General features: G+C 60.4%; 7 protein-coding genes across 7 annotated transcripts; all 7 read left to right on the top strand.

The window, feature by feature from the left end:
• Window positions 1-1544: 1544 nt before the first annotated feature.
• On the top strand, window positions 1545-1955 carry LDBPK_170390 (hypothetical protein, conserved; the record flags this gene model as incomplete). The annotated part of the gene is made up of 1 exon (XM_003859845.1): window positions 1545-1955. The coding sequence occupies one exon, from the start codon at window positions 1545-1547 to the stop codon at window positions 1953-1955; it is 411 nt and encodes a 136-aa protein (XP_003859893.1).
• Window positions 1956-2788: 833 nt separating this feature from the next.
• Window positions 2789-7996, top strand: LDBPK_170380 (hypothetical protein, conserved; the record flags this gene model as incomplete). Its single annotated transcript, XM_003859844.1, has 1 exon — window positions 2789-7996. One exon carries the CDS (start codon window positions 2789-2791, stop codon window positions 7994-7996), a length of 5208 nt encoding a protein of 1735 aa, XP_003859892.1.
• A 507-nt stretch (window positions 7997-8503) lies between these two features.
• On the top strand, window positions 8504-9496 carry LDBPK_170370 (hypothetical protein, conserved; the record flags this gene model as incomplete). The annotated part of the gene is made up of 1 exon (XM_003859843.1): window positions 8504-9496. The coding sequence occupies one exon, from the start codon at window positions 8504-8506 to the stop codon at window positions 9494-9496; it is 993 nt and encodes a 330-aa protein (XP_003859891.1).
• A 1613-nt stretch (window positions 9497-11109) lies between these two features.
• LDBPK_170360 (hypothetical protein, conserved) lies at window positions 11110-15246 on the top strand (the record flags this gene model as incomplete). Its single annotated transcript, XM_003859842.1, has 1 exon — window positions 11110-15246. One exon carries the CDS (start codon window positions 11110-11112, stop codon window positions 15244-15246), a length of 4137 nt encoding a protein of 1378 aa, XP_003859890.1.
• A 1263-nt stretch (window positions 15247-16509) lies between these two features.
• On the top strand, window positions 16510-17121 carry LDBPK_170350 (hypothetical protein, conserved; the record flags this gene model as incomplete). Its single annotated transcript, XM_003859841.1, has 1 exon — window positions 16510-17121. One exon carries the CDS (start codon window positions 16510-16512, stop codon window positions 17119-17121), a length of 612 nt encoding a protein of 203 aa, XP_003859889.1.
• Window positions 17122-18149: 1028 nt separating this feature from the next.
• LDBPK_170340 (hypothetical protein, conserved) lies at window positions 18150-20327 on the top strand (the record flags this gene model as incomplete). Its single annotated transcript, XM_003859840.1, has 1 exon — window positions 18150-20327. The coding sequence occupies one exon, from the start codon at window positions 18150-18152 to the stop codon at window positions 20325-20327; it is 2178 nt and encodes a 725-aa protein (XP_003859888.1).
• Window positions 20328-21370: 1043 nt separating this feature from the next.
• Window positions 21371-21904, top strand: LDBPK_170330 (histone H2A, putative; the record flags this gene model as incomplete). The annotated part of the gene is made up of 1 exon (XM_003859839.1): window positions 21371-21904. One exon carries the CDS (start codon window positions 21371-21373, stop codon window positions 21902-21904), a length of 534 nt encoding a protein of 177 aa, XP_003859887.1.
• Between the last annotated feature and the right edge of the window lie 1002 nt (window positions 21905-22906).

Here is a 22906-nt window from a genome sequence, read left to right as displayed (position 1 = left end):
TGGCGCCCCCCCCCCCCGCCCGAGGCGCCCGACTTTTGGCGGAATGGGCGATGACAGCCGAGAGGTGCACAGATTTGCCGGCACCCGCTTCCAACATTCAGCGCAGAATAGCCGAAATCTGTCAAGGGGTAGCGCTCGCTTTTACCCCCTCGATTAGCTCACTGTCTGAACGATCACTTCTCATGACGCGCTAAGTCGACAGCAAAGCCTTTGACTTCTGTCGCTGCACTTGCCCGTCAGGGGACCAGGAAGTTCGATTCTGGCTGCCTTTCGCAGCTCTGATAGCACACTGCACTCACTTCTGCACACCTTTCTTTTCTCTCTGTACCTGCCTTCTTTGGTTTCTACTTTGTAGTTTCTTCCCTGTCGAAGTACTCAGCTGCCCTTTCGCACATCGACATACCTCCTGCAGCAGCGCCTTTTTTCCTCTAGCCAAGTTCTCCCGCTGCCATGGACTCGGAGGAAAGCAACGTTTTCACAGACCTAAACCTGGCCTATGAAGTGGTATCTGCCAGGCACACGGAGCTCTGCAGATGTGAGAGAATACCGTGCGAGGAAAGCGCCTGCAGTGCAGAGCTACAGAGGTGTGCAAACGACAGCGTCACAACTGACACAACGATAAAAAGGCTGGAGGGCGAGCTGATCGAAACCAAGAAAATGCTATGGGCAGCCGAGGATATTATTATTGATGAACGCATACTTGCGGCAAAACTAGAGCGGTCACACCTGCCGCCTGAACCCAGTCTCCTGCTTTCCCTTTCACTTTTTTTCAACTTTTGTGCTGTCGCTGGAGTCTGCTGTCTACTCCTGCGGCGCATTTCACACCGACTAGATTGAATCGCTCTTCTGCACTTCCGCGTCTTGCTTCCTGTTGCTGCGAAACAGTGTTTATTTGGGAAGCCATGCCCTTGATCGGCTTGCATGTCGCCTTGCAGTTCCCCGCGACTACGACTGATGCGAACGGCAAGCAGTGGCGCTGCCATCAAAAAACGTGAAAATAGTAGAACATTGCACTTGGCCTTGCTTAGACTGCATTGAACTCTTCATAGCACATTTCCATCTTTTGCCTTTTTGTACCACTTCTATTCCCTAAACCTTCGACGTCTCAGGTGCGCTCACGTGCTCAGGGACGAAAACAAATCCTTCGTGACAGCTTGGCTTTCCATGTGCATCTGCACCGCAAGCTGCGTGATGATAGCGGCTTGTCTGCCCTTTTTTCACTGGCTTGTGACTTGCTCTGGGGCACAACTATGTGAGCAGAGGAGCCAAGCGTGCAGCTTTCTGCAGGACAGACTATCCGTAGTATGCTTCGAGCCCCTTCAACGCCACAGTTAACAGTGGCTCTTCCTAGCCTTTCCTGCACCTTTCTCGTCCTTGTCCTTTGCTCGCATCTTCTGCCTCTCCCTTTTAGAGACCCTCCCCTACGACACCCTCCAGCAAGCCCCACTCAAATTCAAACACAGCCCAATTTCCCTTTTAAGGGTTTCTCGTTCGCTATACACAGAGAGAAATATCAGCGTGTGGAGCCAAAACGCGACAAAAACATGCCTCGTACCATCAAGTGCATCCTCTGCGCCGTAGCGCTTGTTGCTGCTTTTGCGGCAGCACTGGCGATTACGATGACAGTCAGGGAGAGGGTGCCAAACGGCCTCTACTGCGGCAACTACGCGAGTGGCCTTGTGGTGGGCAATTTGACTGTAACGTACGCAACACATTTGTTCGATTTGGCCTTGAGGGGACTGGGCATGAACCTTAAGTGCAAGAATGAGGTGTTCACGTACGATCCCAAATCGCACATGTTGACGGCAGTTTCTGCCAAAGACCCTTCTGACTGCATTGGCTCAGTCATCGCGGCAAGCGGTTTGAATTTGAGTGTCATCTATAAGCCTACCGCTGACCTCATCACTCTCGATTTTGGCATTGCGAAGATCGACTGCAAGAAGTGCTCCGCCTAGTCTTACGCCCAGTCTGCTTTATGATGCTTGCTTTCCTTTATTCTAGAATATGCTTCTTTTTTTTTCTCGCCGTTTCTTCTCGCACTGATTAACCAAGGAAACCCTTTTTTCCCAACAAGTGAATGAGTGAACGATGCTTATTTCTTTATACTTGCTTGTTGTTGCTGGTGAGGCTGAAACAGAAAGAAACGAGCGCCAAGTTCTCTGTAATGAGGAATGGAAAGCGGCCCTGCCAACCACCACGTAAGCGGCTGATTTTTGTGCAGAGGAACTGGCACCGGCTGACGAAAGGGTCATGCATACTTTTTGTTGAACCTTTCGCTTAAAGATCCATTCACCAGCTGGGCCACTTCTCAAAGAGAAAAGAATGGTACTGATTACTCGTGGATGATGCACATGGAGAATGCGATGCCTTGAACACATGCTGCCTTCTCTGCTTTCCCTTGCCACCCTCACCTCGATGCGTCGCTGCCGGCCGCGGAAAACGCGTAACCAAAGTGATAGGGCTTGCTGAGCTTTGTGCTCTGCAACTCCTTTACTAACTCAAACCCTTTTGATGGAATGCTTTCTCCTCTGCTGGGAGGTCGTGGCTGTGCGTTCCTATCGTTCGTGACGTGAAATCAATCTACTGCACAGGTAAATCGTCCAGTATTCCTCGCCCTTCCGCGTACTCGTTTTGCCACTCCGGCGCACTTCTCAACCTTCTGCTAAGGCCATCAAATCACGAGACGAACACCTCCGTCTGTGTTTTTTTGCGCTGGTGGTGGCCAGCAGCGTTTTGCTTTTATTTTTTCTGGAGATCTTGGTCGCATTCGCTTTGCGACAATGGATCGATGCCCTTGGCGTCGAAGATCAACGCGAACCGTGAACTCAAGCGCATAGCTGCCGAGAATCGCCACTTGTATGCTCGACTGCTGAGTAATATTGAAGCACAGAGCTCATCGCGGCGTGTTGCTGCTCCTTGCTCCGGCCTTTATGTCAGCCGCACGCCACCGAATCGGAAGTACCTTTTCACCGGCAAAGGTGAAGAACACAACCCTCTGTACCAGACGTCCGTTTGCATTCCGCTCCATCACCGATGCCGTTTGACGGTGGCCGAGGCGAGCGCTGCATCAAGGGAAGAGGCGGAGCTTGGCGCGATTATCGATGCGCTGGCTGTTGCTCCCTCATCTACGGAGTGGGCAAGGATCATGCGGGTGCTCGATTCCGATCTATTCGTCTCGTTTGCAGCACTTTTGACAAACCTGAACGCCTACGCACTCGTGCGAGTGGTGCGTGCGCAGCCTGCGCGAGCTGGCCCCGCTACTTTGCGCGCGCCATTTGCATTGGAAACTCGACCGCAGTTCCGTGCCACAGTGGCCGCGGAGCTGGCGTCCATCGATGATGCTGAAGTTGTCTCAAGAAATCAGAGCGATAAAATTGCTGACGGTAATGTGCCGCTGACGAGGGGTAGTGCTGTTGGCCCCCAAGCTCAAACTCTTGAGAGCCGGCAGCACGCGCGTCATTATGATGTTGGTGTAACAGGCGACTGGGCACCGAGCGCACGTGACGCAATAAAGCTGGCTCTTTTCAAGTCTCTCGATGTCTTGCAAGATCATGCGGTGGATGAGTGGCGTGAAGCCGGTCGAGAAGGTGCGTTGCTGTTGAATGAGCTGGCACGCGGGGGCTGCTGCACGAGTGAAATGGACGTTTGCGTTCTAAATTCGGCTTTGCGGTGCGGAAGCGTCTCCCAGAATCCGTCATGCACTGCTGTTACTGAAGACGTGGCCTTGCGTTTTCGGTGCGTTGCAGGTTCTGACAGCATTAGCATCACTACGACGTCTGTGGAGCGCGCGCCCAAGGAAAGCCATATTAGGCCCAGTTGTGCACCACTAGGGAGTGTTAAAGAGAGCGGCTTGGCGGCTGCGAGCTCAGCTCCTTCAGGAGAAGCCGCTGGTCTGGTGGTGTCCGACGAAATCTGTTTGCCCTTTCCGATTTCAGCGGTCACGATCCGGCGCCCTTTTGTCGATGAAGACGCTTGCAGAAGCAGACCGACACTCAAGGAGCTGCGATGGCCGCGCCAATGCATGACTGGTGCTGCTCTGCTGCTTTTGGCGGCCGCCAAAGCATCGCTGTACCGCAGTGCGACGCCCACGTGCAGTGCCTTGATGTCGGACTCCAACGCTGCCCTTGAAGGTGTGTCAGCTGTCTCAGTGTGCTGCAAATCACCAGTCGTGTCGGCGTTTGAGTGGCCCCGCGCACCGTTCTTTTCCACCTTTTGTAACTCTACGGCGCTGCAGCGGGGGCTCTTCTCACATGGTGAGCCATGGGGCGTAGAATCGAATACTGCGCAAGATACCACTGGTTCACCAGCACAAAATCAGTGGCACTGCCCCGACGTGGTCGCGATGATCGCTTCTATGCGTGCAGCTCTTCATCTTCCCTTGCGAAGCTATCCAAAAATCACGTTCGAGCAAACAGCGTTGCATGATCCGGCGCGCCGTATGCAGGAGCTTGCTCAGGGCCTGTACGGAGATGTGGACGTTTTGACAAGGGTGCATGTATGGTGGGAGACCCCTCGCGACTGCTTCGTAGCATGCGCCGTGAGTGACCCTGCGCTGCACCACCGAAATGCGATTCGGTCTGGTTCCGAGGCATCATCCCGTGCATGGCTCTCGTGCGCAGATACCGGTTACCCTCGCGGTCCCCTTCTCCTCTTGGTTGCTGCTGTCTGCTCCTTGTACGACCAGATTGTTAGCCGTGTCGCCACTGCGGCTGCAGAGTGCTATCCAATGGTCCCTGTAAAGAATTCCTTTGCGCGAGGCGGGCTGGACTTCCTCCTTTTTTCGTGGTTTGAGGCGTCGCCGCAGGTGCGCTGCTTCACCATCGGCTCCACTCCACCAAGCTATGCGCAGCAGCCGAGGTCCGAGGCGACCTCGCTCCTCAACGGGTCGACGCACCACGAGCTTGGCCCTTCAATGACGCGTGCGATGCTCTTCTACGACGTACTGGGGCAACGCGTGCTGTTTGCGGAAACGCACGCCACCAACGCAGAGGACGCTGTGGCACGCATGAATTTTCTCTCGGTGGAGCAGAATATTCCTAGCCGAGACTTGTACGCGCCACCCTCTACGGTGGCGCAGCGGCCATTTCGGTCGGTGCCACGGCAGCGCCGGTGGCAGCGCTCCCGTCAGCTGCTGGAGCGCTCCTTGCAGCGGAGCATCGATGCCGCCGACGGCACAGGGGCTGACCACTTAGCGAGGTCTAGCCAATGCGCAGGACATCAGACGCACAACCGGATGCTGGTGGCCGCAGCTGTGCGCGCGTGCATCGGGGCTTGCGCGTCAGAGGCAGGCGCGTTATGGACAGTGCTGCAGGTTGTTGCGAAAGTCACCGCAACGCGTGCGGGTGCTGCCTCGGAGAGCGGCGGCATCAACGGTGAAGGGGGTGTACGTGCCCGCCAGCTTCTGTCTGCGCGCCTCTTGGAAGACTCTAGTCCAACTGCTGAGCCGTTTGCAGGACAGGCGGGCAGTGAAGAAGATCGAGGGTGGTGGACTGGCGGCCACGATGTCGCGTGGAACTGCCGACCTCTAGGCAAAGAGGCAGCCCCACCTCGTGCAGGTGTGATGGAGGCGCAACTGTGCATGGGAACTTCGCTCGGCGCTGCTGCCACGACCGACGGGAAGCCGGCAGCGGCGGCGAGTGTGGAAGTCCTTATCTTGCGGTGCCGCGTAGACGCGATGCGAAGCGCGAGCGAGGTGGCCGCGGCTGAGTGGTTGTGCGAGAAACGCGTGACTGAGTCCCTCTCACTTTGCCGTTTGGGCACCGTCACCTTAACGACTGCACAGGCGGTCTCAGGCATCTTTCCTGCTCTGGCGTTGCTGTGTCGCCGGGCACTCGAGTACATCTATTCAGAAGCCCGCTACGCACCGCTAGTGTCGATCCTCCCACCCATGAGCGACGTTCTTGCGTGGTGCGCAGCAGCGGCACCAATGTTTGCCGGTACAGGTGGCGGCTACCTTCCATACGAGGCGCGCTTCTACGCGGCCCCAAAGCTGCTCGGTGAGCTGCTGCAAGGTGCTGCGGGGAAGTACAGGTGCAGCTACAACATTCCGTCCCCGCGTGGCCGTGTAAAGAGTGCCGCATCTGGTGCTGACCGGGGCGAGGGCTGCGCAGAGGTGGAGAGAGAGAGAGGAGAGGCAGCGCAGCCGTCGACGATCTTCTACACCTCAAAGCCCATTCACGTCGATACGGCGGCCAACGGGGACGCAACACGGCAGCAGCATGGTAGTCGCCTCGCCAAACCACCTGCCGTGGCATGCACGCTTTACCTTGAGAGCCTGCTGGGGAATGGGGCGTCTCCATCAGCGGCTGCTGTCTCGCCGACGTGCCCTTCTCCGGTGGCGATTCCGTTTATTCTAGGACATGGCGTGGGCCGGACGAAGCGGGAGGCATGGCGATCAGCTGCTTGGCAGGCAGTGCGCCTCCAGTTTCCTGCGGTGTTGGCACAGCTGGAGGCGTACCGCGACGTGTCGGAGTTGCTGCAGCGGCCAGCGCAGCTGAACCAGCTTGTGCGCAGCAGCGGGCTGGATCGGAACAGCGTCTGGGGTGGAGTTGCTCCTGTCGTTTACAAGCTGAACTTTGACTGCTCGGTGCTCTTCCCTTCCTCCGTAAGAAATGCAGCGACAGAGGTGGCCGCTTCTGCGTCAGTTCAGGCAGTGCGCCAGTCGCAGTGCGGGGTGACAGCCGTAAGGACAGACGGCTCCAAGCTGTGCGTCGTCCCCGGCTGCAGAGCCACTGCTGCCTCTTCAGGGGAGGCCTACACAGCCGCCGTCGCTGTCGTTCTCCGTGCGGTGCGTGGCGCTGCGCAGGAGGCTGCAGCGCACATGACAAGTGCCACCATGGGGACAACAGCGAGTCGAACGGGATGGGCGGCTATGCCGCCCTCGTCTCCCGGCTCTGTTAGCGGTGCGGCCCGCAGCCCGGACTCCTGCCCCTACGCGGCGTGGCGTGACACGACGCACTATGGGAAGAGCATATGGCACGCCTACGCGGGGGCGCTGAGCGCTTACCTCGACAGTGATGTTGTGGTTCATCCCGTCGCCGCAGAGGATATCAGCGTCGACGAGTTGGGCTCGCTGTCGCGTGGGGCGGGAAGCGGGAGGAGGCTCAGCCGTCGGGTGGTGCTGTCAAAGGTGCAGGTGCGCATGCGCGACGGGCGTATTGGAGCAGCTACCGCGGCTGGTAACGTTTCCCTCGGTTTCACCGACCAGCAATCTCGGGCATCTCGCAGGATCACCTCCTTTGGAGCATTCTCTGTTGCTGCAGGTTGCGGTGCCATCGACGCCAATGTCGGTGACGGTGCGGACGGCATCCTGTTTGAATGCACGGCTGCTTCTCTCTTTACTCGTCGCTGGCTGCCGCTTGACACTGCGGCGAACGGCACGCGTGTCGGCGCGGTCGCTGCAGCGGCACCACTACCCCGTGAGAATCCTTCCCGCCTTCTGCAGGAGATCACCCGGTGGCTCAGTGACATAACACAAGAGTGTGGGCTGCCGCTCGCGGTGCGTGAGGAGCTGCGAGGACTCTTGTGTGCCCGCGCCTGTGACTTGGCGCGCATTCAAGACAGCTATCGATCGACGCCTGCGGAACGGGTGGAGGCGTTGCTGATGCGGTGGGTGGGGCGCCGCGCACAGGTGCGCATTCGCCGCATAAACTCCAGTGTGGTCGCGTATCCGTCTTTGGCGAATCAGATGGTGTGGGTGGCGGAGGCTTTAGTAGAGATTCAAGCGGAGCGCCGGCGTTCAGGCTCGCCATCTTCTTCGCATGCTGGCTTACCTCTGGATGGCAACGTTCTACAACTGCTAGATCAAGACGGTGAACTCAAGTCATGTGCAGGTACAAGGGAACATCTTGATCGTCCTTGGGTGGCGGCGCGCGCTGTCGGCGTCACGAGCAACGAGGCCGCCTGGCAGCTATATCGACACGTTTGCGATGCACTCCGCGATGTGGTGGCAACGGAGCCGTCCCCACGATCCGTGGAGAAGCGGTGGCGGCAATGAGAGAGAGCAGAGGCGTTGCACTACGATCGGTGTCGCGTGAACTTGCCGTTGGTGCTTCAGCGTGAGTGAGGAGCACTGCGTCTTACCCTTGCCTTTCACCAAGCGCGCTTCGTTCGCGCGCCGTTGTGAGTTGCACCGGCCTGCACTGGAGGACGAGGCATCAAGAATGGAGACCGAAAACAAGCACATCCGCACATCACAGAGCACACCTATACCTGCCGCTCGGTACTGCAAGGCTCTGAACGGGTACACCTCGCGCGGCTCGAAGTCGGCGAGGCTGCACTCGCTAACGGGAGCCGCTCTGAAGACGACGCAAATCTTGCACTGTGCTTCGTCGTGGCAACTGCCTACAGAGGTAGGAGGAGGAGGGGGGACAATGGTTTCTCTCGTGTCCGACTTCCATCTCTTCATAGCGGGCAGTCCCTGAGCATGTCTCCCTCCCTCTGGCCTGCCTGCCTCCCTCGCCATCTTCCTCTCGCTTATCTTTTCTCCGCTCTTGTGAATTCGATGATGGGCGGCCGGAGGGGGCCTCCTCTTGATGCACGACCGCAGGCACTTTTCGCATACGCTCAGACAGTGACAGACACACCGATGCCAAGGTGGCAGCCACCGCAGACAGCAGCCATGGGCGCCGGTGATAAGGGCAGCTGCCATGCTACTCCACTCACCAAAGCCGGTGCCTCTCGGTTTAACGTGGTCTTCCGCCGGAGCAGCGGCTCTCGCCAGCAGCGGGCGAAGCGGGAGGGTGCGCTTTCCGTCGCCCACGACGTCTCCTACTTGTACGACAAGGACAACCGGGAGTGCGTGCTGCGGTGCAAAGCGGTGGGGCAGGCGCCGAACAAGATCTTCATGTGCATGCAGCGCGCACACCGCGGGGCGGACTGGGTGGTGGGCACAGAGCTGAACCTGTGCGGGTTCGACATACTGGTGGAGGAGGTCATGGAGCTTCACTGTATTCCGTACGAGGAGGCCGTGGACGCCGCGGACGCCGCGGACAACAGCTCAGAGGCTGGCGCTGGCGGTGACCTCATAACCTGCTGTGGCACCAGCGCTCATACCGCTTCCGCGGCATCCTATGCGCAGACCCTCTCCACCGCTGCTTCTGTAGACCCTGGGAGGGGGCACACAACTCACGCGCAGCCGCGCTTTTCTTTTCTGCCGCGCCAGACTTCTCAGCACTTCGTCACGACTACGCCGTCACGGGCTACGCGCGACAACGGCCCGTCATCACCGACGCCGTTGGAGGATGAGGAGGCGTCATCAATTTGTGCTCCGCAGAAGTGGCCTACACTGAAAATGGATTCGGTGCCTGTTGGTACTGCACTCACTGCACACCACCCGACGGACCCGCCACCACCAGCACCTCGAGACGAGCGTGGCGTCGACGGCAGTGTGTGCCCAAATTCTTGCCCTCCTCACGAACGTCGTCAGCGCCGGCGGCGTCGCTCAGTCGCGTCCCTGGCACGGGAGCTGGAGCGGTGCTATCCTGAGTATTTTTGAGGACGTCCTTTCCGCACTGCCGCCCGCCCCCTCCCTCCCCCAGGTACTTCCATCACACGAGCGGGAGAGTGCCTGTGCCCGGATCGACGTTTTCGCCTCTGCTTGTTTTGTTCTCTGTGCAACGCTGCTTCACCCCTAGTTTGCATCGATCTCTCTGCTCTTCTTTGCCGCTGCTGCCACTTTTTGAAGAGAGCTGCGCCAGACTGGCAGGATGCACTAAAGCAACTGCTACAGCACAAGGCGTCAAGAGAAAGCGAGAAATCGAGAACAACGAAATTGGATGTGAGCGATCCACCTGCTCACCGTTGGCTTTGCTATGCGACGACGTGCATGTGCGTGTGTGTGCGTGTCGCGGTGTTGAGCACCTGAGCATCATCCCTGACGGTCGTGCTGGTGGTGGTGGTGGTGGTGGGGAGGCGTTGGGTACTATCCAGTCACCATCTGTGCGTCCACGGTAGTGGATATCCTTCTTCGTAGTAGTGCCGCATCTTCCATCTTGTGTTGGTGTTGGCGGCCACACACACACACACACACATGCCCATGCATGAATGCTGGCGACGCCATGATGCTGCTTCTTACATCATCTTTCCACCACCGCGGCTCTTTCTTTTTTATTCGCTATTTAAGGCGCCGATGCAACTTCCGTAACTTCGTCCACGAAATCTTCTGCCCCCCCCCCTTCTCTCCGTTACAACAACTTTTCACACACACACCCCGCACGCGCATACAAAAAGTTAGATTGTCCGGGGCCCCGTTGCACCGGAACACAACGGTGCTACGTTTGTTATCGAGTCGCCGCGCACTGACCACACGTACACACACACACACACACATACAAACAGACATAGACACACAGAAAAGAAGGAAAACGACGAAGGTCGAAGTCGCGAGTGTTGGTTGGGCAGTGCGTTTGTGGTGGTGATGTGCACGTGCGCCGCTGTAAGCATCCATAACCACCACCCCCTTCACTGCCGATGTTGCGGTCGCTGCCTTTTGTGTTTTGTAGTTTCGTTTCGCTTCTCTTGCCCAAAGTCCGGCGTACCCCCTTCTTCTCCCGGCCCAGACGCGCAAGGCGTCGTACGCGTGTGCGTGTGCCCCTCCTCCTTTCTCTTCCTCTCTGGCCCCTCGTTGCTTTTTTTTTTCCCCATGTGTTACTCCCTGTTGCTCTCTGGCCGCTAGAGTAGATCTTAGTGATAGCCCGAACACATACATAAACACACGCACGTGCACACGCTAGCACTCATCAGCTGCGGTTATGCATGCCGGCCTTCGATTCTCTGCCATAGCTCCCCACCATCTCTTCCTCTCTCACATTCGCTCTCCGCCCCATTCCTGCCGACTAGGCGGAGGGGGACGGTGGACGAGTAGAAGCGATGAACGCCTACTTCTTTAGTCACCACATGCCCCCGCCGCCTACACCGGCACCGCTGGTGCGGACGGCTGCCATCGCTGCGGGAGTGCAGCGTCAGGGGCCGCGCCAGTCGACACAACGACAGACACCTACACTCCTCAGTGAATATGTGAGAGGGCCGTACAGGAAAGAAGACGAGCGATGCAGTGGCTTCAATGAAAAGGCTGTGACGAAGCCATATCATGACGTTGGCGACGCGGCGATGTGCAACGCCGCCACGCCGCGGGCTGCATTGCGTGCTGAGCCGGCTGCCATAGGCTCGAAACCTCGCCCCAATGCCACCCACACATCGTCCAGTCTCCGGTCAACTTCACCTGCCGAGTCTCCTGTCGCAGCACCGCCGCATCGCACCGTTCCATGCCTCGTCTTATTCAGTCCACAAGGCCCCCGCCCGCTGGAGGGGCTCAAGACGGTCACCCTGGAGCGTCCCGGCAACGTTGCTGCAGCTGCACCCCGTGGAGGATATCTGAGAGCTCGCGGGGCGTCCCTCAACCGACTATCCGCAGGCGGCCCTCCTCTATCTGCATCTGCAGCGGCAGCATCCAGTACGGCAGCCAGGCGGCGCAATACGAAGCACGCTGCAGCGTCCGCCGCTGCGCGAGCGTCCCACCAGTCTTCTAGCGGGATTCGCTGCGTCTACGACCGCGACACACGCTCGCAGTTGTTGCACATTATTCCGGGGACGGAGGTTGACTTTTCCTCGTGCATGCGACTGCCGGCGCTCGCCGCGACACCCGCACCAGCGTCGGGGACGGCTGCCGCGCCTCTGCTGTTCGCGGCCACTGCCGTGCACACCATTGTGGTGGTGCAGTTTTGCGTAGCTGCTCCTACCCTGTCAACCGCTGCGCAACATCAGGCGGGTGCATCGCGGCCGCAGCTGCCGGGGTCACCGATCCCGCCACCCGGCAGCTTTTACATTGAGCTCGTCCTCCGCACCGGCACTTCCTCCGATAGTGCTCGAGGAAGGATCAGCACTAACGGTGGGGGCAGTAGCGGCAACAGTGGTGGGTACCGGCTGCGCTTCACCAACACCGGGCACGCCGTACAGCGACACACTCACCACACGAAGATACCCCTGCAGTGTGTGCGCACGGCGCAGTGGGTGCAGCTCTTCGTGGACCTCGAAGCGCTTCTGCAGTCTTGCAAGGCAGCTGGCGCTGTGGTGGCAGGCGGGACGCATTGCCGATTGAAGCAGCTGCGTATCGGCTCGGGTGGCAGCGCCGCCAGCACAGGTGGAGTTTACGTGCGCCGCATCATCGCCGGCCACGGGCTCCCACTTCCTTACCCTGCCATGGACCACCTCGTCACTGCGGATGGGGTGCCGGGTACGGTGCCTCTCATGGCCACGCCGATCGGCGGCACGCAGGAGATCGTCAGGGACGCCGATGGAGAGGGGCACAGCGATCGACGAGGCTCCGGAACACTGCAGCAGCGCAGCAGCGGCAGCGGCAGTTGCTGGGTTCCACCAGAGGCTCTGCGTCTTCCCGCCGAGGCGGGGGAGAGCCTCTGCGTGTTTGTGCGAACGGGAGACGAGCATATCCTGAGCGAGGCGCCTGCCCCGCTGGCCCCTGCGGAAGAACCGTCACGAGAGGGCGAGGCGCATACGAGAGACAGCGACAACAGCATCGAGGCGACGCAGGTGCGGTGGAAGGCGAACAACTGTGCCGGTGACGTTGGCAGAAGCGCCGTAGAGTGGGCTGGGGACGCGACACAGGACACCGCAAGGCGGCGGGCAGCACAGGCAGCCACAACAGCCGCCAGCAAGCCCCTTACCTTACCGTCGTCTGCCACGCTACCGCCGCACCAGCTACAGCGCCGCCAGCCGAACCCTGATCAGCAAAAGAACCCCGCCTTGTTAAATTCGTACCGGCACCAACCTGAGAGCGAGGCCGCAGCAGCACGCGTATGCAAGAGGCAGCCGGAACCGTCGAAGGTGCTGCACCACACAGCCCTAGAGCTGTTAAGAATGCGTGATCATCAGCAGCAGTCACAGCCTCAGCCCGCACATCAGTTCACCGGCTCGGGAGCCGCAGCGCACGCGCCGACTTCAGCCGCCCCTCCGTCGGCCTCTTTTCCATCCTCCGCCTCTCCCCGGTCTTCTCCGGTTGACGGGGCGTCTCTCTCGGCCTCCGACGACGCGGAAATGTTCGTTGTCCGCGAGGTGTCGGCCGCCGAGCAGCTCGCTCCCGCCACACCGCCGCAGTACCCAGCGAATCAGCTCATGACGGGCAAGCCTCCTCTGCGTCGCGCACCGTCGCAGCCGCCGGTTGCCAACAAGGCAACGCATCACGCGCTGAATGCAGGACACACGGGTGAGGGGGTGGCGCAGCAAGTGGGAGAGGATGTCGCGATAGAGGACGCAGGCCAGGAGGGCTTCTCGGCACCCGCGGCCGTGGGAGCGGCGGGCTTTCTCTTTTCTACGACTAGCAGCGCCACCACGACTACCGCTACAACCTCAGAAACTTCAGTCTTATCCGTTACGTCCTACTCCTCTGCCGTGGAGTTGATGGATGCGATGAGCGAGCGGGTGCGTCGCATCCACATGGTACTGGCGGGGGTGGAAGAGGAGGCGGCCGCTGCTGCTGCCGCTGCTGCCTCCATCTTTGCCCAGCCGCTCGGCAGGCGCCCACCGTCGCGCCACGTGACGCCACCGCCTACGGCGCAAGGTGCTCGACCTGCCGTCAGCACGGTGACACCGACAGTGCTGCCACTGTTGGTGCCACCGCCACCACTCACAGGCGCTGCTTCAACCCATTCCTCCCCGTCGCCTCCGTCTGCTCCTGGCCCAACGGCTCCTGCTGAGATCATAGAGGCAGTCCTGCGTGATACGCCGCGCGATGCGGTGGTCAACACAGCGGCCGTACCCAGCCTGCCGCCAACGCCACCAGCGGCTGCGATGGCGACGCAAGCATGCGACAGTGTTGCGCGTGTCGCAGTCGCAGAGTGTGCGGCGACAGCATCAGCCGCCGCGAACGACGCGAATGCTATTCTCGAGCTGTGGAGCTCAGCAGAGAGGCCGCTCTGCTTGTCAGCTTCATTGCAGCGGCCAGCGACTGCCGCTGTCAAACGTGCCCCACTGGCGGAGCGGCTACGTGCGCACCAGGCGGCTCTCTCTTCGTCTTCCTCGGCCGCTTCTTTTTCCCTCGTCGACGGTAGTGACAACGATGGCGTCGGTGACGCTCCTTCAGCCGAAATACCTCCGCCGACAAGCGCTGCCACCTCCTGGACGTTCCGCTCGACCTCCCTGACTCCGCAGACGCCTTCAATGCTGAGGGTACCCACCGATTCCGGAGCTGTAGGCGAGGCGCTGCCACGTGCTGGCGGTGCTCCCTCAAGCTACATGGCTGGTGCGGAGAAGAGTGAGGCGGCTGCACTGCTGCAGCAGGCACCGCGGCTTTTGAGCGAATCACAAACCCCAGCTCCAGAGGTAGTGGCGGCTGTGGTGCCACAGCTGAAGTCGTCATCTGGTCAAGTCACAAAGGCAGTTGTGTGGCGCCGTCCCGTCACAGAGCCTGGCCATTCCCCGTCCGCCGGTGACGCTACTCAGCGCGCGTTGCAGGATGAAGTTCGACTCACGGACACCCCACTACCGGGGCGGGTACGTTCCCCTGGAGCGGAGAGCGGTGCTGCAGGACGCCTAGCGACCTGGTCCGCCAGGCAGAACGCCGGTCCCACCTCCTCGGGCATGCACACCCCCCTCTCGGCCGCCGCCGCTAGTAAATTGGGCGTTGCGTCACAGCAGGAGAGCCTTCAGGGCTTCATCGAGGGTGCACAGCTCTGCGTAGGCGTGCAGGCCCCTCCCCCGCCTCCGAGCGGCCGCAGCTTCAGTACCGTGAGCAGCTTTCAAATGTGGCTGCCTTCCTCCTCAATGCCCACGCTGTCAGCGAGTCGTGGCCGTTACCCCTCCACGATCACACCGTTCAGTGGCGGTGGCGATCGACACTGCGATCCTCTCTCTGACTCCTCCTCCGGCGCTGGCGGTGGTCCGCGACCGCCTCGCCTCGGCATCGCAGCTGCATACCCCTCTGCGCATCCATCTATGCCACCTCCGTCCGCCGTGCACATGCCCCAGGCCGCCACTGCAGCGACATTACCCACTTACCATGCTGGGGCAGCGGTGGGGCCATCGCCACTCGCTCAGCAGCAGACGCTCGGCTTTCCCGCAGCCGCTTCGACTCGTGATCCAGTGCAACATACACCCGTTTCTCATCATGAAGCTCTTGCGAACGACGTGCCGCTCTCCGCAGAGCGCGGCAACGGGGAGGGTCGGTACATGTACGACTGCGTACTGCAGTGCTACCTGGATCTGGAGACGAACGCTTACGTGGACAGGACGTAAGCTCTTGTACGGACTTGGAGTGCGAGGTGCCCCTCGCGGCGGCATTCGTTGTGAGGAGCGCCTGTTGGATCTTCCCCACGCCCTCTCTCGCTTCACATGCGTGTGTGTCTCGGCTACCCCGCCTCGAAGAGACACCGGTGCTCAACCTAACCATGACAGTTCTCGAGTGACTCCTGTGTGTGCATGCTTGCGTGCTGCTGTGTGCATCACCCCCGCCCCCCTCCCTCTTTCTCTCCTTGTGGGAGAAAGCCAGGCGGTCCCGCCCCCGCCCTATACCCAGCCAAATGCCGAGCCGCCCCTCTGGTGGCCACAGGGCCAAGCACCGGCGACGCGCGGGGGCCAGAGCGATGCACGGCGACTGATGTCGGCGGTCAGGTCGTGGATGGCGCGGCGCCGGAGCGGCCAGCGACCGCGAGCACGCTTGTGCCGCCGACATGACAAGCCGAGTGCCGGCGTGGCTCGAAGGCATCTGTCACCCGGCCCTCGCTGCCCACTGGTGGAGGGAGCCTGCGCCACCGCGAGGGGGGTGCACCGGGGGCGGTGGCCGGCATGACGGGAGCGGCTGTGAGGCTGCCTGCGGAGTGGGGTGTGGGTGGAGTCCGCTGCCGAGGCCGTGCTCTCAGATGGCTGAGCCGGCGCACTGCTGCACCGGCGTGCGCCTAGGGCTGCGCCGCGCCACGCGACGGGTGGCCTGTGGCAGCGCCGGGGAGGCTCGAGGGCGGAGGTGGACCTCGCGTTGCCTGGCAGAGGAGTGGACTCACATTGGAATAGAAGAAATGCGACAGACGTGTGGTCTCCCTGCGCGTTACTTCCTCGGCTCTCTCGGTCCCCCGTGGGACTCCACCTCTCTCTTGGTCCTCTCTGCTCCTTTTATGACGCTCTCGACGGCTTGGCCAAAGTGCATGGCCGCCTCCATTTCACGCACACCCTCGGGCACACGCACAACGCACAACGCAGGACCTTGCCATTGCGCATCTTACCTTCCGGGCGTTTTCCTCTAGGGCACATATTTGTTTCGCCGCATCGTTGGCGGTGGCTGCTGTTGCCATCAGCCGGCAAATGCCGTCGGCGCACAGGCATCGTCGACCGAAGACGGCCAGCGTTACAGTCCCTGACAAGTCCAAGAAGCACGTGCGAGGCATCGCAGACGAATCCTCGACGGGGACCAATGCTCGGGGTGCCGCTGCCGCTACAGGTGGCGGCAGCGCGAGCGTGGACTCGGAGAAAAGGTCGAAAGGCGTGCCGGCGCCGGCGGCGGTGCTCATGCGGGCTCTCGGGCTGGCTGTTGAAGCAAGTGACGGCACTGGCGACAAGGGCGAGTGCAACTCGGCGTTGCTGACTAGCAGCCTAAGCTGCGACCCGTCTCGGAGCATGGAGGTGGAAGTGGAGACAAGACAGGGGTACGTCTACACAGGCAAGCTGGTGCACATTGATGACCACTACAACGTTATGCTGAACGAGGCGCTGGTGCGACGAGCCCGCAGTTTTGATGTGGAGCGGGCGATACTGCGTGAGAAGTCGCAGCAGGAGGCACGGCTCATCGCAAGCAGTCTCCAAGGCATGGTGACAGAGGATGCAGACGTGATGCAGAGCACTAGTGAGCTGATGCCGCGACCTCGCTACATCGGTGCCACGTACATCCGAAGCAACAGCATCTTCCTCATGCGCTTCGTTGACGCGGCAGGCGGCACCGGCACAACAGCTGTTTCTGCGGCTTCCTCCAACTCCGCGTTGGGGCAGCTCAAGAGTGACTTTTCAATGATGGCTGCATCGATCAAGGCCCACTTGCAGCGGGAGAAGATGCGCAATCGGGCCGCGCGCCGCAAGCGCCTCGAGGCCAAGAAGTCGGCGGGAGGAGGCGGCGGCGGCCGGTAAAGGGTGCTCAGGGCAAAAGACGTGCTAATCTGTCGATGCCCAGGACACGAATGACCTGGAAACAAAACTCACACAAGTGCCTAGATACGCGACACATTGTACGGGCCATGCACTGGGGCGCTGAACACGCTGACCGGGGAGCCTGTCTGTATGCTCTTCCGCTCTCTGAGTTCTCTGCGGCATCTTCGTGTAGAGACGCCTGTTTATGACATGGGAGTCGCTTGACACGTTGTCGCGTCGAGGTTGTCCAGAGGATGGCAATCCCCCCGACACGCTTCGCTGGGCGAGGGGTGGCCCGTCGCCTCTGTTGAAAAGTAAAGGAGGAGAAACTGACCTTGATAGGCACGTGTGCGCGTTCGCCTCTTTCTTACCCTTTCACGCCCGAGCGAGTACGCATGTGGAAGCGTGGATTCCGACCAACGCGCAGGAGGAGAGCAGGCGGATGCCCAAAAGAGAGAAATACAAGCGCGCCCGCGCGTCTCGAGCAGCGGTGCTGCAAAACACCGTTTGACCGCTCCCCTTTTTCTCTTGTCTTTTCGGTCCCGCCCGAGTCGATCCCATCTTTCGAAGTTTGTCATCTCCCTCCCCTGCCCTCCGCTCCGCTCCCCTCCTTCTCCCCTCTCTCGCACGCATGCATTCGCTTCGACGCGCGTGTGGGTGTGCGTGCCTGCCGCTTGCGCACGTGCATGACAGCACTGCATATTTCACAGAAACGATAGAAGCACACACGAAAAGAGCGACCGAGAGCCCGAGAGAGGGCCGAGCAGCATCACCACCGGACAGAGCGTCGTGCCACCGGGGCCCTTTCACCCCTTTTGCGCGCCGTGCTCCTCCGCCTCTTCCTGCCCCATCTCTGCCTTGGCACCCCCCGCCGCATCTCGCTCCTGCGCTTACTATTACCTCGCTACTAGCGCAGAGCTGTCATAGATTGAACTAGACACACATGCACATACATCCTTGCGCAGCTGCCCCCTCTTCCCCCTTCCATCGGATTGTGCGGTGTCAGCACCTCTCAGTGGAGAGCTCGCATGGGGATGTCTGTTACCATGATTGACGCCATACCGTTACTCAAGTCTACGCATGCCAACTGCGTGTGCCCTGTGTGCCTCGACGTTTTCAAGAAACCGGTGTGCTTTCCCTGTGGCCACATCCTATGCCGCGCCTGCGCTAGTCGCTGCATTGCAGCACGCCCGCGGTGCCCGCTGTGCAATCAAGCGGTGCCCAACCTGCGCCACTGCTCCCCGCTGCCTCAGCTGTCTCTCCTTTGCGTGCTGACACGTGAGGTGGGGCTACGCGCCAGCGGGCGTCAGCTGCGATCATCCGTGCAGAACGCGGCAACGCCGTTGTCTCACAGCGATCACGACTCCTCTATGAAGCGGCGTCGAGGCGCCACCGGATACGACGCGGTGGAGGGAGCGCAAGGGGAGAATCAGGCACCGCGGCCGCGACGGTCGTCACTGTCACCCCCGCCGGAGCAGCACCCCTTCTTGTCATTGCGTGAGCCTCGGGCATCACATCGTGTCGCGAGCGCAGTCGCTGCCACCGAGGGCAGCACCGCCAACCATGCTCAGCACTCGAGTCTGCCAGGGCTTCTGCGTGCCGCAGCCGGCGAGACGCAGCGGCTGCAAAGTGAGTCACCTTCGCCACCACCGTTGATGGCGGGAGTGGGCGATGATGTGCTCTCGGACGAAGCGCCGCACCGCTCGATCATCGCTCAGGCCACCACGTCTTTGCCGTCTGCCGTCGCGCGTCGTGTCGGGGATAGCGGCGCACTTGGACGAGATCAGGATCGACCGCCGACAACCACACCATCTCCGGCACTGTCGCCCTCGCCAGCGCCCTTCTCCACTCCCCTTCAGCTGATGCGCAACCACATCACGGATCACGCTGATCAGCTCGATTCGACGCCGCGGCTGAGCCCGCCACCCTTCATAGCATTTGCGGTGGCAGAGGCGGCGAGCGTCACGGCTGCGGCAAGTACCGCACATCGCAGTGGTGAGGCATCTGCAAGTGTACTCGCTGCTGAACATGCATTGAATTCCAAGAAAGCATCTGCGTGGAGCCTGTGGAGACGCGGCCGGGGAGTGATACACTGCACGCTTACCCCCCCAGCAGCGCGGCTTCTGGCACGACAAGCTGGAGTAGCTGATGGGGCAGGCCGAGAAAAGACGGAGGCGGTGTCTAAAACGGCCTCATCGTGGTCTGTCGCCTCTGCTGACACGGCCGCGTCATTCTGGCACCGCTTCGGCTGCTGCGCCCTCTGCGGCCTTGACGTGGTGCAGCGCACGGCGGTGCGACAGCGTCTGCAACGACTCCTGCGATCCCCGACAGCGCACTGCGATCCAGCGGAGTTGGCTATGCAGACTGAGGAGAGCCTCTCGCTGCTGCTAGGGCCGTTGTGGGGTGTGTGCTGCGAGGTGCAGGAGCATAGCACCAACATTACTCAATCACCGGCGCCGACATGCGAAGGCGAGTATACGACAACCGAACTCGACGCGGTGCAGGGGAGCTACTGTTGTCCTTGTCGTGGCGAGGTGACAGCGCACCACTTTACAGGCGTGGCTCACCACAATTGTCTGGCGTGGGCTGGACTTCTAGACGTCTTTACCAACACCTCTCTCGAGGACCTTCCCGCCGCCGCTGCTGCTGGGGTGTACTTCATTCCCAGTACGACCGCATTGCTGCACATGACGGTGCCGCTGCAGGATCCATTGGAGGTTCTCACGGCGCGCACATCAGGTCGCGTGGCTCGCTGGCAGCTGCTGGCCGCGACTTTGTGTCACATGCATCAACGGGACGCGGATGAAGAGAGTGAGCTGTGGCAACGCTTTAAGACCTCTGATGGAAGCGGCGCAGAGGGACCGCTGATGACAGTGCGCTGTGCGCTGTGCGAAGACGGTGCACCGCTGCTAGTCCCCAACTCACCTTCTTTTCCTTTTGGGGCGGGCCTGCGCACGTGCGAGGGCACAGAGCGTGGCGAGAGCAGCTGCGGTCAGCAGTACCACTACCCCTGCGCCCTGCTCGCCGGTGCCTCGGCCTGTATTATATTCGGCTTGGAAGATGAGCACAATGTGCTGGACGCCAGCGCGAACACACCCGTTCGCGATCGCAGCGCTGGAGGGAAGCGCGGCGGCCTCGAACTTCCAGTGGAGGTTTGGTGCGGGCCCTGCCACGAGCGGCACGAGGTCCGCCGTCGGCGTGTGTGAGATGCAGATACAAGAGGAGGTTGGCAACGTCGGCAACATTGCCCGCCTCCGTCTGTACCGAAGGCGCGTGCTCACTCAGTTGTGCGCCTCTGTGTGTGCCTCTCGCCCTCCCTCTCGCGCAGCTTGAAGAAGATGACGTGAGGCTTCTCTTTTTCTTTTCCGTGTTCTCTGCCTCTCTTCTGCCCTCGGGGGTCTTTCAGCTGCTCTCTCACACGGCCGTGCCCCCTCCCCCTCTCCCTGCCCCTGCTACTGCGGGTTTCGCTGTGCACCGGCGCGAGGCCGACGCGGACGAGAGGTGGGAAAGGGGGGGGGGGCGAACTGAAAGAAGAGCGGCAGCAACAGGAACGCAGACGTGGGTATACACATAGACACATAGACATATGCAGATACACACACGTAGGCGTACATAGGTACATATATACGCTCCTGAGAGCGCAGGAAACACAAATGCCGGCTGCTCTCCGTTATGACATTCCGACCGAAGCACGTGGAGGCGTAGAGTCCTTTGCTTTTTTTTTGTTTTGGGAAGAGGTGGGAGAAGGGGAAGGGAGGGAGATCGTTGTGCAATGACAGTGCCCCTCCCCTCTTCCCTTGACTTTTCGTCGTGCACGTCTTCATTTTCTCCGCTTTCCGTCTCGCTCGCTCTCGCTCTCGCTCTCTCTCTATTCGCCTCCCTCTTTCCTCATCCCATTTTTCTTTCGCTCTGCTCGCTTCGTTGTGCCACGCAGTCCATCTCTCGTGCTCTGTCCGTATCTCTCTCCCCACCACACATCCATAGATCCACCACGCACGCACATCCCGCCACTTCTTCGGCACATCGCACCCCACACCCAACGATCCTACACACGCTTCCTTTTCTTCCCTTCCTTCCAGAAGACCACCTCCCTCACCGCTTTTCCTTTTTTTTTGCTGTGTGTGCGCCGACGTGCTGCTGGACCGCCTTGCACACGCGCACGGGCTTCCAGGGAAGCAAGACCACCTAGCTAGGCACACGTGTTTTTCTTGTTTGCTTCTACGAATCGCCCACAGCACATCCCAATACGATGTCGTACACCGGCGAGGAATCCACTGGCATGCCGCCGCAGCCGCCGATGATGGGGCCTGGCTCTGCGACGGCCGATCAGACCAGCATCGTCTCGGGCGGCAAGCTCGGTGGCAAGGGCAAGGGCAAGGGCAAAGGTAAGGGCAAGCGCGGTGGCAAGACTGGCGGCAAGGCAGGCCGTCGCGATCGCATGTCGCGTGCCGCGCGCGCAGAGTTGAACTTCCCGGTCGGCCGCATTCACTCTCGCTTGAAGGATGGCCTCTACCGCAAGCAGCGTTGCGGTGCATCTGCCGCCATATACTGCGCCGCTCTGCTGGAATATCTCACGACGGAGGTGATCGAGCTCTCCGGTGCGGCGGCGAAGGCTCAGAAGACGGAGCGCATCAAGCCGCGCCACCTGCTGCTCGCCATTCGAGGTGATGAGGAGCTGAATCAGGTAGTGAAGGCGACCATCTCGCGCGGTGGTGTGGTGCCGAATGTGCACAAAGCATTGGAGAAGAAGTCCAAGAAGAAGAGCGCCAAGCGTGCCGCGTAGGCTCTGCCCCTCCCCGCCATGCTACATGCAGCCACTACACCGAGTGTGTATGAACGCACTGATATGCTGGCGCGTTTCTCTTCCGTGTGCTCACGCATGCACTTGGTGTGTTGACGTCTGCAAGGGAGAGCTGAACAGATGATGTAGCCGCGCAGGCTCTTTAGTTTCCGTTTCAGTGTTATTGTTGTCGTGGCGGCGGTGAGCTCAGTGGGTGCTGTGGAGGGTGGCGGTGGCGGAGGGGTAGAACTAGACAACCAGGAGGCCAGGCAAACAAAAGGTGTGCGTGTGCGTGTGTGTCCAGTTGCACCATGCAACACCACTGGGTGGTGCCCGTCTGTATGCCTGTCGAGGCAGAGGGGCATGGGGAAGACACGGGCGAGAGTGTGTGTGCAAAAAAGGCTAAAGCTGTGTGTGGCACGCGCTGCTTTTTCTTTCCAGGCGTTCCCTTTCCGAAGCTCACGTCTGTGCCACAGATCAGCACACAACTTGTGGGTGGGTAGGTAGGTGGGGGACGGATGGAGCTTGCGGTCCCCTTCTTGCCCAGCTGGACGTTTGATGCCCCCCTTTCCCTCCCTCTCTGCCCCCCTCCTTCCCCTCTCCTTCCCCTCTCCTTCCCCTCTCCTCACCCTCCCACCCCACCCCAACTCTCTCTCTGAGCGTCAGTCAGCCTTCATGAGGGCTGCTCCGACCGTTCTACATAGATGATGCCTCATTTCTTCGGTTTCTATATAAAGCGGCATGTGCTCCCTTTTTGCGTTGTTGCCTCCGTGTGTGTGCGTGTGTCTCTCCGGGTACGACCTCCGTGATGGTCGAACTGTGTACGTGTAGGCAGAGGGGAGAGCGATCTATTTGTGCTGCGGCAACGGAGGTGGCAGAGCCAGAGGCGAAAAGAGTACGGGCCAGCGCAGTGGTGGCTTGATGAGTGTGCGTCGGGGAAGGCTGCTGCTGCTGCTTTATTCGTTGCTCTCCTTCATGTGTGTTTTCCTTCTTCGTGTGTGACGT

The sequence above is a fragment of the Leishmania donovani genome, chromosome 17 (genome assembly GCF_000227135.1).
Source record: "Leishmania donovani BPK282A1 complete genome, chromosome 17".
Taxonomy (NCBI): Eukaryota; Euglenozoa; class Kinetoplastea; order Trypanosomatida; family Trypanosomatidae; genus Leishmania; species Leishmania donovani.
The sequence above is the reverse complement of the archived record's forward strand: the minus strand, read 5'-3'. Positions and strand labels throughout refer to the sequence as shown.